We start from the raw sequence: 16,487 nt of genomic DNA on the forward strand, positions 1-16,487 counted from the left end.
TCTGGTCTCCGCCCCCAGTCCCACCTTGGCTATGTACTCACAGGATGTTAGTTCTGGAAGCACTTAAGTTTACAACCTATGGTGTAATGTTACAGCCGGACTTTTGGATGCCTAATCCTCTGTCTCCAAGAACATGTGTGTATATATGTATATATATGTATACATACGTTTTATATGTATATGAAAGGTTGTACGTACTAAATGAAAAAGTAAACTTTCTAAAGGAAAAGGTGGTATCTTCATCCATGTATTTTTCTCTCTCGGTTATTTACGGTTAAACCATACACCAAGTATGTGGAATAGTCCCTGTACTTAAGAACACTCTTTGTTCAAGGCACCGAGGAGGGGTGGCATCTGGGCAGTGGCATGCTGGTAGCGGCTCTCTGGGAAATTAAAAAAAAACAAATAAACCCAAAGCTCTGAATTTTAGGGTTTGCTGATTTCTGTGGTGTAAATATTCTCATCGCGGCCGATTTCAAGCTACCGCTATGCCCTGACTGACCGCGGGGCTGGTGAGAGGGGAGCGTGATCCAGGAGCTGGGCTACAGCACACCACTGCGTCTGAGCCGCCTCCCCATGGACACGTTCTGTCCTCCCCGAGGCTGGTCCCGTTACCTGGGCAGCAACCATGTGCTCCGCATCCTCCTTTTTGCTTGTCGCAGGGTAGAACACGATGTTGTCAATGGTCTGTATCAACTCCAGCTGGACCACACACTTGATGAGGAGGCTGGCAAACAGTTTCTGATCTATATTAGATGATAAAGATTAACCCTAATAATGATGCAGCCAGTGTTGAGTAAGTAGTAGCTGAGCTCCTTCCACGTGCCGGGCATAATTAGGAAACTGCAAATCGAAAATACTCCAAAGGTATGAAATATCCCCTATGTGTTCCCAAAGATCATGTAAACAGATGCAACATGAACGGGTAGAACTCTAATCATCTGTCAAATGGCAAGCGCACTTCACCATTTTTAGGAATTTTTTATACAGATGAACTCACAAATGACACACAAATGAGGAGATTCAATGCAGTTCTGTTTGTAAAAGATTGGGAATAATATAAATGTCCATTAGTAGGAAACCCAATTAAGCAAACAATAGTACCTCTACACCCTGGGATGACACAAAATAAATAATATAAAAGAAGGTGACAGCATTTAAGGTACCGATTTTGAATGATCTCAAAGATATCCTACCTGAGAAAAACAATGTATAGTATTCTGTAATTTGTATCAAGAGGACGGGAGAATTCGTGTGTGTGTGTGTGTGTGTGTGTGTGTGTGTGTGTGTACACGTACTACGTATTTATGGATATGCAGTTCTTAGATATGGATAAAACGTCTTTGGAAACGTACAGAAGCTGGTGACACTGGCCGCCACAAGGAAGGGACTGGCAGACTGAGGCACCGGGTGGAAGAGAGGCTTATCGTGTTTACCCTCTTGTACCTTCCAAATATTTAAATTACGTAAATGTGTTACCTATTTAAAATAAATGAATGAAAACAACTACAAAAAGTAGCCTTACTTGCATATGGTCTACCTTTCCAGCTGTCATCAGTCGGGTTAGAGAGCTGGCTCTGGCCTCTCTCAGAGGCATTCTTGTCTATGCTGCTCAGGGACTGGCGGTCCAGATCCACATCCTAAGAATAAGCCACAGAGAAATACAGTGTTCACATTCTTTATCCACACTTCAGAACCTGGGCAGAGGTGTGTCCGGTGTAACACTGCTGGCCCAGCTCGACTTTAAGCGCCCTGCTTGGACTGAAGTAAAATTACAGTTCACGCTAGACTGCACAGGAGAGATGACAAATTTCACTTATTTGTCCCTCCCACTAAAATTCCACATTTTCTCATTCCAACCTGGAAGGTATTTCTCTACATATTATGATTTAACAATAAGTGTGGCCAATCAACGGGGACAATCTCAAAAATAAATGAGTGTGATAGCTAGCCTTTTAAAGAGCTGACTGAAGACAAACAAAACAATGTTTAAATAGGGTACTTCATTTTTTAAGTTGCTATATCCCAAACGCCCCCTCCTTTCCTAAGTGGGCTCCATGCCCAATGTGGGGCTCGAATTCATGACCCTGAGATTAAGTGTCACTTGCTCTACTGAGTTAGCCAGATGCCCCCCAAATGCCTTTTAAAATCTAATGGCCTTACAGTTATCTGGGAATAGAAGTTAATAATACAACCTCCCCCCTGCCCCCATAAAGTAAGATACTTTAAAGTGAGACCGGAATTAGAACTTCAAGTGTCCCCATACAAAAAATAACCACGTCTACTTCACTGGTGTGGTGGAGGAAAGCACTCTTTATTTGGGAGAGTAATAAATGAGGGTAATTACACCAAAGTGTTATTTCTAACAGACAGACACCAGACCTGAAAGTCCAACAAAGGAGCATTCCTGAAATATACTAACGGGCAGCCTTTGAAAAGGCTGCTCTCAAGCCGTATTTAAGGACACGGGAAACTGCTTCCACGCTGTTAGGTAGAACATTCTGTGCCGAGTGCGCCCGAATTTCAAACACGTGAGGGTTATACGTGCGTCGTCACCCAATGTAAAAACCAGAAATGTGAACTGTGGCTTTTACTGGGTGAGGTGACCTATTTTCTGTACTTTCTAAAAAACATGTTAATGAACATAGTTTTTAAATCTTTTTTTCCTTTTAAAAAAAAAAGTTTTTTTAAAGTAATCTGTGCGCCCAAAGGAAGGCTCCAACTCATGACCCCGAGACCAAGAGTTGCACGTGCCACCAAACTGAGCCAGCAGGTGCTCCCAAATCGTATGTAGCCTTATTCACTCACTTCCCGTCAGAAAAGCACAAACTCGTTGGGCTCCTTAATTGTTTACCTTAATACGAGATCAGAGAAAAGAGAACAACGAAAAACCTACCAAGTGTTTTTCTGATGGGTCTTCCTCCATTCCTACAGGTCTCCATGTCAGCAAACTGAAGGGAATGCAAGAGAAAGTAAAGGATCAGTGCAAGAGGCGGCATGGAGCCGTAAGCCCCTGAGCACAGCAAGAATGGGGGAGAATCACGTCTGCACTCACACGTGTGGAATGGTGGTCTTGAAGATATCCAGCATACAGCTGCATGTCTCATCCCAGACGTCGGGGCTGAATTTCTCCCCGTTGGATATCACTAAGTTTTCTAAGCAATTTGTACCTGACCGAGCCAGCTGCTCATTATCTGCAAAATAAAGCAACGTCTATCATCAAACTTCCGCTGCTGGTTTGATTCCCGCCTGGGCACAGATGCTTTGTACTGTGAGGTGGAGATGACACAATGGAGGATTAGCAGGCTCTTACTTAATGAAGCAATGATCCAGTGTTAAAACTTTTACAGTTTAACAGGCTATCAAGAGATAAAATTATTATCATGTTTAAAAAATTTTTTAGGGGCACCTGGGTGGCTCAGTTGGTTGAGTGTCCGACTTTGAGCTCAGGTCATGACCTCATGGTTCATGGGTTTGAGCCCCGCGTCGGGCTCTGTGATGACAGCCAGCTCAGAGACTGGAGACTGTTTCAGATTCTGTGTCTCCCTCTCTCTCTGACCCTCCCCTGCTCACACGGTCTCTCTCTCTCAGAAATAAATAAAATATTAAAAAATAATAATAAAAAATAAAATTTTATTAAGCATTTATTCATTTTTGAGAGACAAGGAGAGACAGAGTACAAGCAGGGGAGGGGCAGAAAGAGGGAGACACAGAATCTGAAGGAGGCTCCAGGCTCTGAGTTGTCAGCACAGAGCCCAACCTGGGGTCCAAACTCACGGACTATGAGATCATGACCTGAGCCAAAGTTGGAGGCTCAACCTGATGACCCACCCAGGCGCCCCAAGAGGTAAAATGATTTATTACAGCTTTACTGGTATGGATGGAAGGTCACTTTGTTTCTTAATTAACTGGCTTCTGGTAATCAATGGTAGGAGATGGAAATATTAGATCAGTGTTTCTCAAAACTTACTCGAACACTGCATTTCCAGTTTTTGCCATACCGGTATCAAGTGTTTTTTCATTTATTTGAAAACTAAGTCACTTTTTGAAAAACTTAATGAAGTTAAGCTTTGTCCTAAGCCAAAACTACCTATGAAATCCAGGTAGAATGTGCTATGTAGGTATTCTTCCCAATACATACTAAAATCAACATATAAGAACTCAAACGAACAATGTCCACTGATGAAGCTATTGATATTGACTTCCAAAGTACATTAAAAAAAAAGTTTATTTATTTATTTTTGAGAGAGAGAGAGAGAGAGAGAGTGAGTGAGCGAGCAGGAGAGGGGCAGAGAGAGGGTCGGGGAGAGAGAGAATCCCAAGCAGGCTCCACACTGTCAGTGTAGAACCCAACACGGGGCTTGAACTCACGAACTCTGAGAACAATAGCCTGAGCCAAAATCATGAGTTGGACTCTTAACCAAGTGAGCCACCCAGGTGCCCCTCCCACAGGACATTTTAAAAACATGACAGAAAATTTCAAATACCGACATAGTACAATATACTAAGGCACATCTTTTTAAATAATAACTATATCCCACCTTTAAAAAAAATTTTATTTTACATTTATTTATTTTTGAGAGACAGGGTAGAGACAGAGCACAGGCAGGGGAGGGGCAGGGAGGGAGGGAGACACAGAATCCGAAGCAGGCTCCAGGCTCTGAGCTGTCAGCACAGAGTCTGACGCGGGGCTCAAAACCACGAACTGCAAGATCGTGACCTGGGCTGAAGTCGGACACCCAATCAACTGAGCCACCCAGGCGCCCCTATACACTGTACTCCTTGGCATTACGTTCTTGAAACAAACTTCTCATTAAAAACTACATCAGGAAGGACGACGCTGGAGACGGAGGGAGTACCTTGTTTCACACACCACTGCAGCTGCGCAAACACGTCTGAAAGAAGAACTTCATTCAGGGCTTCATAAAACTGGGTGAACACATCACAAATAGCATAGAGCGCATGGTTGCAAGTTGTCGTCATCCACTCGGATTTCTGAAAACAACAAGATGATATTTAAAAGCTACTCTCCTTGTGGTGACATGGGCCCCCTCCTACATCAGGGGCAAAATTGCTCTGCTGTGCAACCTGGAAGCAAGTGTCAAGAGTTTTCACAATGCTCACACCCTCAGAGGCAGTCACACTGCCCACAGGAAAGGACCCTAAGGAAAGAATTAAACATCTGTGGGAGCAGGCTGGGGAATAAAGAGGTTTCTACCACACTGGCATGCACACACTGAACACACACATGAACAAATGCTCAAGAAAGTGACAACTAAATTAAGTTTATCTATATGTCAGGATATTAACAGTCATTCATAGGGATGCTAACCAAAGGTTTTAATGATTTGGAAAACCTGAGTATGAGATTATGCTAAGTATACTTTACACCCAAAATTTATCTCTGGGAAATTCATGGCACTATTTTAAGCATTTAATGTGTAGAGAGATTTAGGAAAACATTGAAAAGGGAGGGGTTGCTATTGCTAAAATTCTAAAAGTGGAAGCCATAAGGGAAAAAGACTGATGAATTTGGTTCCCTAAAAGCTAAAATTTTCTAAAATGAAATGAAAATGAGAATAACAAAGTGGGCAAAAGCATTTGCAATTTATGTAAGGAGATGCTATTTTAATTGTACAATAAAAAGCTCCTACATCAATAGGAGAAAGATAACTAACCCAAAAAATACGCTAAGGATGTGAAAAAGCAATTCATAAAAAAAGAGGGAAACAGCAATGTGAAAGGAAAGTATGCAACCTCACTAGCAATTAAAGAACTTTGTTACTGTGATATGTTTGGCCTGTCAAATGAACAAGGATTAAATAAAGTATGGGGGCACTTAGGTAGCTCAGTCAGTTGAACATTCAACTCTTGATTTTGACTCAGGACATCATCTCACAGTTCATGGGATCAGGCCCCGAGACGGGCACTGTGCTGACAGCATGGAGCCTACTTGGGATTCCCTCTCTCCCTCTCTCTGATCTTCCCCCCACACATGCTCACTTGCGCTCTCTCTTTCTCCCCCCTACCCCTCTCTGGCCTCCCCCCCTTCTCCGCACAGGCTCACTCTCTCTCAATAAATAAGCATTAAAAAAATTCATTGAGGGGCGCCTGAGTGGCTCAGTCGGTTAAGCGTCTGACTTCAGCTCAGGTCATGATCTCCCAGTTCGTGGGTTCGAGCCCCGCGTTGGGCTCTGTGCTGACAGCTCAGAGCCTGGAACCTGTTTCGGATTCTGTGTCTCCCTCTCTCTCTGACCTTCCTCTGGTCATGCCAAGTGGGCTGGCCACGGGGACTTCTCTCCCCTCACCCTTTCTCAGATGGGGGCAGTTTCTTAGCATTAGTTGCTTTGGTATAAGAGTTCCAAGAAGGGATTTTCATTTTAAAACACACCTCGCGGGGATGACAATGCAGCCCTGAGGCAGACAAAGGCAGAGACCCCCCTCACCCCAGCCCCCATATCCAGGGCTCTGTGTTAGTCATCAACTACCTCTGACTGCTGCTCAGGGAGCTTCATATTGTCAAAAATCCTGAACACGATTCTGAACAGGTCCTGCCACCAGTGCTTCTCAAAGGTGTGGCCATAGCTCTTCATGATCTCGAACATGACCGTGAGTCCCCTGGAGGAACAAAGCCAGGCACAGAGAGGGCATGCGTGAGGGGAAAGAAGAGCGGAGAAGCCAATGACCGAGGCTCATTCCATGACATAAGGGGCGCCATCTGGGACGTGTTACCTTGTCCGAACATCTAGCTTGCATCTGTTAATGATGCAGGAGAGCTCAAACAGGATGGGGAACCAGCCTCGGACCCAGACCCTGTCGCCAGGAGCCACATTCATGTCGTCACTTGTGTATTCTTGTAGCACCTACAAGGACAGTCAGGTCTCAGATATAGACGAAGGAAGCAAAGGAAGAAACTCAAAGGGAACCACATGAAGCTTAAGGCCCCACACATTTTCCCTCCAACAGACATCCATGCAGCAAGAGTAGGACAGGGCATCTCGAGATGGCAGACACAAGCCTCTCCTGAGAGCACACGAGCATCTTCCACGTAGGAGCCTCTGGACCCCTGTGGGTTTTAGAGTAAGTTGAGTGGGCAAATCACAAGGGTCCAGCGAGTGGGAGGTGTTCCATTAAGAAAAGCACCAAAGGTCAGGGCACCTGGGTGGCTCAGTTAAACATGTGACTCATGGTGCAGGAGTCTGAGCCCCACATGGGGCTCTCTGCTGTCAGCACAGAGTCTGCCTCAGATCCTCTGTCTCCCACTTCTCTCTGCCCCTCCCTCATCTGGGCTCGCGCGCTCTCTCTCTCTCTCTCAAAAATAAACATTAAAAGAAAAAAAAAAAGAAGAGCACTATAGTTCAAGAGGTGTTAGCAAAACATTCAGGACGATTCCGTAACTTAGGTCTTTCTGGAATATTACTGTGACACATACTACTTAAAATAATACAAGCAGCAGGTGTTTACACAGGGCCTGCTTTACGCCAGGAACTGGGACGGTGCTTTACGTGGGCTAATAGTCCTCACAACAACCCATGAGCCAGGCAGAAATAATCGTCCTACTTTACAGATGGGTTAGCTGAGGCACCAGGACGTTAAGTGAGCTGCCCAAGGTCACATAGCTAGAAGCTGGCAGTCTTTCCCAGTCTGGGCGGGAAGCCCTACTCCTTGCCCTATCTCTGGGATTTGAGCCCTTTGCTCTGTAAGCACTTTTGAAGCAGTACTATCTGCTGCAATGGAATTTCTTTATCAGCTCTGATTATCCAACATTATGCAATTTCTCTCTGTGTTTTGGTTAACTCCCCAGTACAATGGGGACAGAATTCCCAATCTCATAGGTCTGATGCGGAGACTAAATAAATCAATACACAGAAGAGATCTGAAGAAGAGATCTATATAAGCCATCATAGTTTAGATGTACTTATTTCTACTTAATTTCAGTGTTTGAGACTGTCATTTAAACCAAGCAGGCCTCTTTGGAAAGGTGAGACCTAAAAGAGTAAACCCAAACATTTCTAGGAGAAAACAAAAGGTGATTTTTAAAATGTGATTTCTCAGAGCGCCTGGTGGCTCAGTCAGTTAAGCGTCCAATTTTGGCTCAGGTCATGATCTCGCAGTTTGTGGGTTCAAGCCCTGTGTCAGGCTCTGTGAAGACAGCTTGCAGCCTGGAGCCTGCTTCAGATTCTATCTCCCCTCCCCCACTGTACTCTGTCTCTTTCTCTCTCAAAAATAAATAAATGTTAAAAAAATAAAATGTGATTTCTCAGTCATGTCACAATGGTAAAATATCATTTCTTTTTTTGGGCAGGGGGTAAAATGTCATTCCTTAAGAGGGAGGTTTGTTCTTTCTCTTGCTTGATTTTTTTTTTTTTCCCTCTTGCTTGATTTTTTGAGAGAGAGTGCGCATGCCTGCCTGCTGGAGAAGGGAGGGGAGGGAGCTGAAAGGGAGAGGAAAAGAGGGAGAAAGAGAATCTGAAGCAGGACCCACACCTGACTGGGGCCTTGATCCCAAGACTGGGAGATACAACCTGAGCCGAAATGACTGAGGCACCCTGGCACCAAAGCTTCTTCAGCTTTGCCAAAATTCAAAGCTAAATACTATTATTTTCCACAAACACAATTAGTAGAATACTACATGAAAGTTCGGTGTGAGTAAAACAACCTCACACACACATAAGAGCACTAGCGGCACGTGAAGCGACACCCAGCTGAGGGCAAACATGCACCTCTAAAAGCGCAGCTGGAAAGTTCTTTGCCAGGAACAAGGGTTCTCTGCCCCACGATTCCCCTTCCCCTGAGTGCCCAAGGGGGAGGAGAGGAAACACGTACCCGAGGCCTCTCAGAGACGTATTTCCCACAGAAGCGGATGAGCCGGATGGCCTCCATGCTCGTGTCCGGGAAGGCGGCATTGCACGCAAACTCCGATAAGCACTTGACTGCGTCCTGAAAGGAGTCGATCGCCGCAGGGAAATGGTGCTGGAAAATAGTCGCTGTGGAAACAAAGCCACATTGTGTATAAAGACCAGGACTAAGAAATGGGGATCCAATACCCCCTCCTGCCCCAAGACCATTACTTTTGTGAAAATCTAGGAAAAGCGTGTCATTATCTCCAGAAGACAGAACTTCTTATTAAATTATTCAAGAATGAATCCATTGAGCACCACTTGGGCTAAACTGGTTCCTGAGCTCAAGCAGTGATGTGAAGGTCCACATATTCATTCATTCAACAAATATTTACTGAATGCCAACTATGTGCAAAGCATGGTTGTGGGCCCTGAGGACAGAGGCAACCAATCAACTTTCCTGCTCTCACGATGCTCTTTATCCAAAGGGCAAGACAGACAATAATTGCCTACGTCAGTACATTTATACAATATAATCTCAGGGTGGGCGAGTGCTGGGTGAAGGGACAGAAGGCAGGAAAGGCTGCTTAAGGCTGGGGGTCAGAGAAGGACTCTCTGAAGAAGTGTCCCCAAGGAAGGGAGAGAGGATAAGCCATGAGAAAACCAAGCCTCACCAGGGCACCAAGGTGTCCATTTCAACGTAAGCTATTTTATGATGGGGTGTAAGGAACAATACAGGTTAAACACTGATCTGCATGTGAAGCGGCCCTCAGCAGCCTCCCTGCCAGAAGCTGGGCCCTGAACTTGGCCCTGGTTGGGTGATCCTGAGCGCACTCCTTTACTGTCCTGGTCATTTCTGTCCCAGGACCACCCCTCATGCTACCTGGCTGTGAAGATGAAGGAAGATCAAGGTCAATGAGCTAAAGGTGAAAAGTAATTTAGAAGTCTAAGGTTCTTCAAAAACCTACAAATATCACCTAAGACAAATATAGGAGTAACAAGAAGCTTACAAAGAGTTAAAAGACCTCAAAAAAGACCAAAGCTAATCTACTACTTTATAATTTTTTATTTTTTTTATGCTTTTTATTTTATTTTGAGAGACAGAGAGAAAGAGCGAGTGGGGGAGGGGCAGAGAGAGAGGGAGACACAGAATCCGAAGCAGGCTCCAGGCTCTGAGCTGTCAGCACAGAACCCGATGAGGGGCTTGAACCCATGAACTGTGAGGTCATGACCTGAGCCTAAGTCGGACGCTTAACCAACTGAGCCACCCAGGCGCCCCTGCTTTATAATTTTTATGAAGACCAAGTTCAGTAAACACCTTATTGTGTGACAACAGGCAGGACCAGGGGCGTCTACAGTCAGTCCAGAGCAGACACACAAAGTGCCAACTCTGGGCTGCTGTCTGGGGGTGACTTCTGCCCCACCACGTCCTATGTGTGACTCAGGCAGGTTGTTCTACTTCACTTTTCTGTCCCTCGGTTTCCTCTCTGGTGAAACATGGGGAGTAAAGGTGTGGTCAGTTCTTGTTACTCATGGCAGCTGTGCTCTACAGGGTTGTGTGAACACTGAACACGTGAACAGGGCAGACCCGCTGCTCCCAGGGCAGGTACAGAGTGAGGTTCCTCTGGTCACAGCGTTTTAATAACACAATCAAGGGGTGCCTGGGTGGCTCAGTCGTTTGAGCATCTGACTTCGACTCAGGGCATGATCTCACGGTTCGTGGGTTCAAGCCCCGCGTAGGGCTCTGTGCTGACAGCCAGCTCAGAGCCTGGAGCCTGTTCTGGATTCTGTATCTCCCTCTCTCTCTGACCCTCCACTGCTCATGCTGTCTCTCTCAGAAATAAATAAACATTAAAAAAAAATTAACACAATCAATATGGAGCACCTGGGTGGCTGAGTCGGTTAAGTGTCTGACTTCGGCTCAGGTCATGATCTCATGGCTCTTGAGTTCGAGCCCTGCATTGGGCTCTGTGTGGATGGCCCAGAGCCTGGAGCCTGCTTCAGTTTCTGTGTCTGCCTGCCTGCCTGCCTCTCTCTCCTCTCCGCCCCTCCCCTGCTAGCACTCTGTCTCTTTCTCAAAAATAAGCAAACTTAAAAAAAAAAAAAAAAAAAAGCAGGGGTGCCTGCGTGGCTCAGTCGGTTTAGCGGCCAACTTGGGCTCAAGTCATGATCTCACAGTTCGTGGGTTGAGCCCTGCATCAGGCTCTGTGCGGGCAGCTCAGAGCCTGGAGCCTGCTTCATCCTGTGTCTCCCTCTTTCTCTGTCCTCCCCTGCTCATGCTCTGTCGCTCAAAAATGTGTGTTTTTTAATTTAACAAATAGTGTTGGTTCACAACACTGAAATTTTGGCCAACAACACTTTAACTCAAGCCTGAACAAAGCTCATTGAGATGTATCTTCTCCCGGGACACGGCACAGCATTCCAGCACTATACTTTAGGGCCACTTTAAATGGTGAACTCACCACCGAAAAACCCAAAAATGAATATGATATGTGGTAGTAAGTATATACCACGGAAAGGACACTTCTTTACTTATAGTGGGAGAGCTGAACCCAGAAGGCAGAGTGTTGCCTGCTTAACCTTGGCTGGGAATTCATGCCTTGGTGACAAGTATGCCCCTGCTGGATGCACACACATGCCCACAATAGTGCCGGCAGCACTGGTTCTGCGGTTGTGAATAACGCGGCTCGCCAGGCTCTGCCTCACGGGGCTCCTGTGCACATGCCTAAGCCCACCTCAAGTGCTCAGGACCCACCTGGCATGTTACTGTATCACAGCAGGTCTGAAACAGGGAAGCCCCTTTGGGGAGTAGAAGAGACAGGAAATAAGTGGTCACCCTTTTAGACTTGCAGGTGGGACATTAGAGCCACTTACTGACGATGTGGCCCGTGGTCTGGAAGGCCAGCTCCACAATGTTCCCATCGTGATCCGAGGCTGCCTGGTGGAACACGGCAAAGATGTTCTTCCAGCCCGAGCGGATGTTGGCCGCCTGGGAGTTCACCATCTGGGCAATGCAGCGGATCACCATGTCCCGGATGGTGGGAGACCTGAGGGAAGAACGGGGCAGCCATGGGGCACCTGGACTTGGACGGCGGGACGGGAGATCGACACAGCATCACTTAGACACAGCATGTTTAAAAACAAAAATGCATTTCTAAAAGCACAAAGAATCCACATTCGTTAAAAACAAATTAAATTAGACAACAAAAAGAAAAAATATTAAGATAATCACTGTGGCCAACAGATGCTTTCCCAGCAACCACCCCTCCCTCACCTCCTTGACAACAACAGGATTCTGATTTCACCCAGGAGGCACCATGCCCAGCCTCAGGGAACCAACCAGGAACAGGGTAAGACAACATGACAATCTCGTCTCATCTGCCAGGTCCTCAATTTCCCAGACTCCCTTGGAGCCTGGGGAGCTACATGAGCTGTTCTGACTAATTACATGTCAGAGACGTTCATGGGAATGGGAAGGGGAGGGGTTTCTACTATGGCTTTGTTTTTATCTTACAAAGAACACACACGGTGGGGACGCCTGGGGGGGCTCAGTCGGTTGGGCGTCCGACTTCGGCTCAGGTCACAATCTCATGGTTTGTGAGTTTGAGCCCCGCATCGGGCTCTGTGCTGACAGCTCGGAGCCTGGAGCCTGCTTCAGATTCTGTGTCTCCCTCTCTCTCTGCCCCTCCCCACTTGCACTGCCTCTCAAAAATAATTTTGAGCACATGTGTGTGTACAGGGGAGATGCAGAGAGAGAGAGGAGAGAGAATCCCAAGCAGGCTCCATGCTCAGCACAGAACCCAACATGGGGCTCAATCTCAAAACAGCGAGATCATGACCTGAGCCAAAATCGAGTCAGATGCTCAACCAAATGAGCCACTTAGGTAACTCCACTGTCTAGTTCTATAACCTGCACTTTTGACTAAATTATTATAAGCATTTCCCAGATCATAAACTTTGTGAACCTCTTTTTTCAAATTTATTTTGAGAGAGAGCGAGCGAGCGAGCAGTGGAGGGGCAGAGAAGAGAATCCCAAGCAGGCGAGGCACCATCAGCACGGAGCATGATGTGGGGCTTGAACTCAGAAACCATGAGATCATGACCTGGGCCGAAACCAAGAGTCGGGTGCTTAACCGCCCAAGCCCCCAAACCTTGTGAGCCATGTTGTGGCTGTACTACCATTTACTTTAACGTTCCTGTATGTAGGGATATCTGGATTTTAAAAAACTATTCTGTGTCATTTACAATAATCCTCAGAAGAGTTACAAGAGGCATGAAAACAGTAAGGTTCTGGAGAGAACACTGCCCAGATGCTTTTGAAAATGTCACAGCATGTTATGGTTCCATCGACAGTGTCTAACAGTGGCTGGCAATGTGTTGAGTCTAATCTTACTGTGTGCCTTATTCAAATGCTGGCTGGGCAGCCACGGGATGGGCAGGGCGGGCCTAGGATTCTGGGGCCGTCAGTGCCACCAGCCCGCCCGCGGCTCTGCCACGTGAGGCCTCGGTCTCCTAGGCACTCTCAACAACGCCCCCGAAGTCAGGAGGGTGGGTCTGTGTGCACACTAACATCAGGGGCAAGGCCAGATTCTGGGATGAGGTTTACTTTTTATTAAGATAAGCAGGAAGGGGAAGAAGACAGACATCAAGAGAAGAAGAGACACATTGAGGAGGCTTGGCTGCCATTCTTTTTATTTGTTACCCCGAAGAGACCCACACTGGCTTACAGCCTTTGAACTTGAAAGTACTTTCTTTTGTTAAATGTTTATTTTTTGAGAGAAAGAGAGAAACGAAGTGTGAGTGGGGGAGGGGAGTAGAAAGAGAGGGAGACACAGAATCGGAAGCAGGCTCCAGGCTCTGAGCTGTCAGCACAGAGCTCGACGCGGGGCTTGAACTCACGAACCAGAAATCATGGCCTAAGCTGAAGTCAGACGCTTAACTGACTGAGCCACCCAGGAGCCCCTCTCATTTTCTTTAAAACAAAACAAAACATGCAGATCTCACGGACACATTTTAGGGATGGGGAAAGATACAGAGTTACGCCTGGAAGTCATCCTTGACATTTCTTTCTTTTCTGCCCCACAGCTAAGTCCTCCGCGCACACTGTAGGCCATCCTTTCAAAACCTGCAGAATCAAATGCCGTGGTGTCTCACCCCCTGGGTCCAAATCTGAGCAATTGTGTGGCTGCCTAGCTCGTCCTACTGCTTTCCATTTTCCACGGATAAATGTAGGACGATCCCTTAACACGTCAGACTGTTCCACATCTCTGCTCAAAAGCCTCCAATGGCTTCTGTCTCTCACAGAGAAAAAACCCAGAGTGCTAACAAAAGCTGATGGCTCCTCTACGACCGCTGGGGCTGCATCCGCCCGGACCTTCTGCCTTGTTTACTCTGCCCGGCTCCCCTGGCCTCCGTGCTCCTCCTTACCTATGCCCAGCACGCTCTGCCACGGAGCTCGGCTCTTGCTTTTCCCTCTGCTTCTAACCCTCTTCCCAAGACCACAAACAGCCTCTTCTGGCTTGTTCCTCACCTTAAGGGTCAACTTACCAAATGGCCGCTTATAAGTGCTTCTACTCTTAGCCCCTCACCTTGATTTAAACATTTATTTGTCTATCTATCTCACTGGAATATAAACAAAGGTTTACTTTTGAATTTCGTTGTGGACAATTTCAAACAGATGCAAAAATAAAGAGAATATTGTAATGAACACCATGTGCCCAACTGAGATGACGATTAGATCAGAGCCAGGTGAAAACAGGAATTTTTGACCGTTTTCTTCAGGGCAGTACACCTGGCACGTAGAATAGTACCTAGTGGATGGCAGGCTGCAAATCAGGCCAAGTGAACGAAAGATGAACAGGGTAAGTGCTCCAGAGGGATAGCTGTCTGGTCTCTTCTGCCACCTTCCGGGGCAGAAGTGAAGGGTCACAGAATTCCTGACCTTGTCTTAGGGTGCCTCTGCAGTGGCTCTTTGAATTTCAGCACCCACCCCAGGAAGAATGCACGGCATGTTTCTACTAGTTGTCGTGGTGTAATCTGTTCTTCTGGGAAAGGTCACACACAGATCTTAGTGATTTACTTAGAAACAACACGTGGGGGCGCCTGGGTGGCTCAGTAGGCTAGGTGTCATGATCTCCTGGTACGTGGGTTCGGGCCCCTCATCGGGCTCTCTGCTGCCAGTGCAGAGCTAGCTTTGGATCTTCTGTCCCCCAAGCTCTCTGCCCCTCCCCCCCCCACTCACTTTCTTTCAAAAATAAGTAAACATAAAAAAAATGATACAGACGAATCATAGGCTGTTCATTTTATTTGCTTTCCTCAATAAGGGAGGAAAATGTTAACCATGTGATTAGTATTAGGAGGCCTTTTTAGACCTGCCATGGGGAGTTTTCCAGAACAATGTACATACCTGTTTTTCTTCATGATATGCTCAAAGGGCCTCAGAAAGTCTTTCTGGAAACGGAAGTTGGCTAATTCTCCTTTCTCGAGAAACTTCATAGAGAGCTGCCTTAAGGAGTCAACAGCAAAGATGGCCACATCTTCATTGGGGTTACAGCCAACCTGGGCAGGAAAGGGAGGTGAGATAACATGGGCACAACAAGTGGGATGTGCGGTTCTCGACAACAGAAACAGATAGCCTGCCTTCCAAACAAATGCTCTTGAGAAACACACTGAAGCAAAAAAGAAAATGGTATTTCTTGGCTATGACCTGTACAATTTTTAAGTTTAATGATGAAAGATCAGTACTGCACATTTAACTAAACGTGCTTTCAAAATGTGCTATTTAATTTAAAAGATTGCTTTAAATGTTGATTTGAGAGAAGGGAGTGAGAGAGAGCGCATGAGCGAGCATGGGAGGGGCAGAGAGAGAGGGAAACACAGAATCCAAACAGGCTCCAGGCTCCGAGCTGTAAGCACAGAGCCCGATGTGGGGCTCGAACCCATAAACCTGAGAACATGACCTGAGAACATGACCCAACCAACTGAGCCACCTGGGCGCCCCTCATGTAATGTTCATTTAATTGAAGACTAATAAAGATTCTGCTAGAATTCCAAGAGCTAAGGTACAGTGGTACCAGCCATCCGTCTCCTCAAACCTATGAGACTCATACATGCTCCGGTGCCCAAGGGGAAGCAGAACATCTTCCTGAAGTGATGGAAAGAATGAAGAGCCGCAGGCGGAAGAGCTGAATTTTCCACAACTTTGTGTTTAACGGCTCTCATGAGATGGAACAGACATTTGTAATGAAGTTGACAACCATGAAAAGTCTAATTACTATCTGCCAGCCCACATCCCAAGCCTGCCCATAAATGACCCACAGATAACTGAGAACTGGCATGGAAACAGTTGTGACAAAAGGGGCGCCTGGGTGGCTCAGTCAGTTGAGCACCTGACTCATGACTTCAGGTCAGGTCATGATCTCATGGATCGTGGGATTAAGCCCCACATTCTGGCTCTGTGCTTGGGATTCTCTCTCTCTCTCTGCCCTTCTCTGGCTCACGTGCTTTCTCTCTTTAAATAAACTTAAGTAACTTGTATAAACTGATGTTCTCTCTCAAGTCCTACTGAACATAAAATCTAGACTCAGAAGAGTTGGGAAATGTCTACCAAAAAAACAAAAAAAACCCAAAAACCCACCCACTTTTGGA

At 46.3% G+C, this 16,487-nt stretch overlaps 1 protein-coding gene across 3 annotated transcripts in view; it reads right to left on the reverse strand.

Moving 5' to 3' along the window:
• The window catches only part of ARFGEF2 (ADP ribosylation factor guanine nucleotide exchange factor 2), a 95,719-nt gene that overhangs the window by 11,124 nt on the left and 68,108 nt on the right, over window positions 1-16,487 (reverse strand). For 2 of the 3 annotated variants that reach the window (XM_039229978.1, XM_039229977.1), the window contains exons 26-35: window positions 15,247-15,398; window positions 11,715-11,887; window positions 8,827-8,987; window positions 6,733-6,863; window positions 6,489-6,618; window positions 4,860-4,995; window positions 3,056-3,194; window positions 2,897-2,951; window positions 1,526-1,640; window positions 616-746 (exon numbers count right to left, since the gene is read on the reverse strand). In XM_039229978.1, the coding sequence (XP_039085909.1) occupies window positions 616-746; window positions 1,526-1,640; window positions 2,897-2,951; window positions 3,056-3,194; window positions 4,860-4,995; window positions 6,489-6,618; window positions 6,733-6,863; window positions 8,827-8,987; window positions 11,715-11,887; window positions 15,247-15,398 (1,323 nt within the window). Of the gene's footprint in view, window positions 1-615; window positions 747-775; window positions 844-1,525; window positions 1,641-2,896; window positions 2,952-3,055; window positions 3,195-4,859; window positions 4,996-6,488; window positions 6,619-6,732; window positions 6,864-8,826; window positions 8,988-11,714; window positions 11,888-15,246; window positions 15,399-16,487 lie in introns of those variants that run through there. The other variant, XM_039229979.1, reaches the window with a different exon arrangement.

Source organism: Hyaena hyaena, unplaced genomic scaffold (genome assembly GCF_003009895.1).
Source record: "Hyaena hyaena isolate Hyena2069 unplaced genomic scaffold, ASM300989v1 scaffold_42, whole genome shotgun sequence".
Lineage (NCBI taxonomy): Eukaryota > Metazoa > Chordata > Mammalia > Carnivora > Hyaenidae > Hyaena > Hyaena hyaena.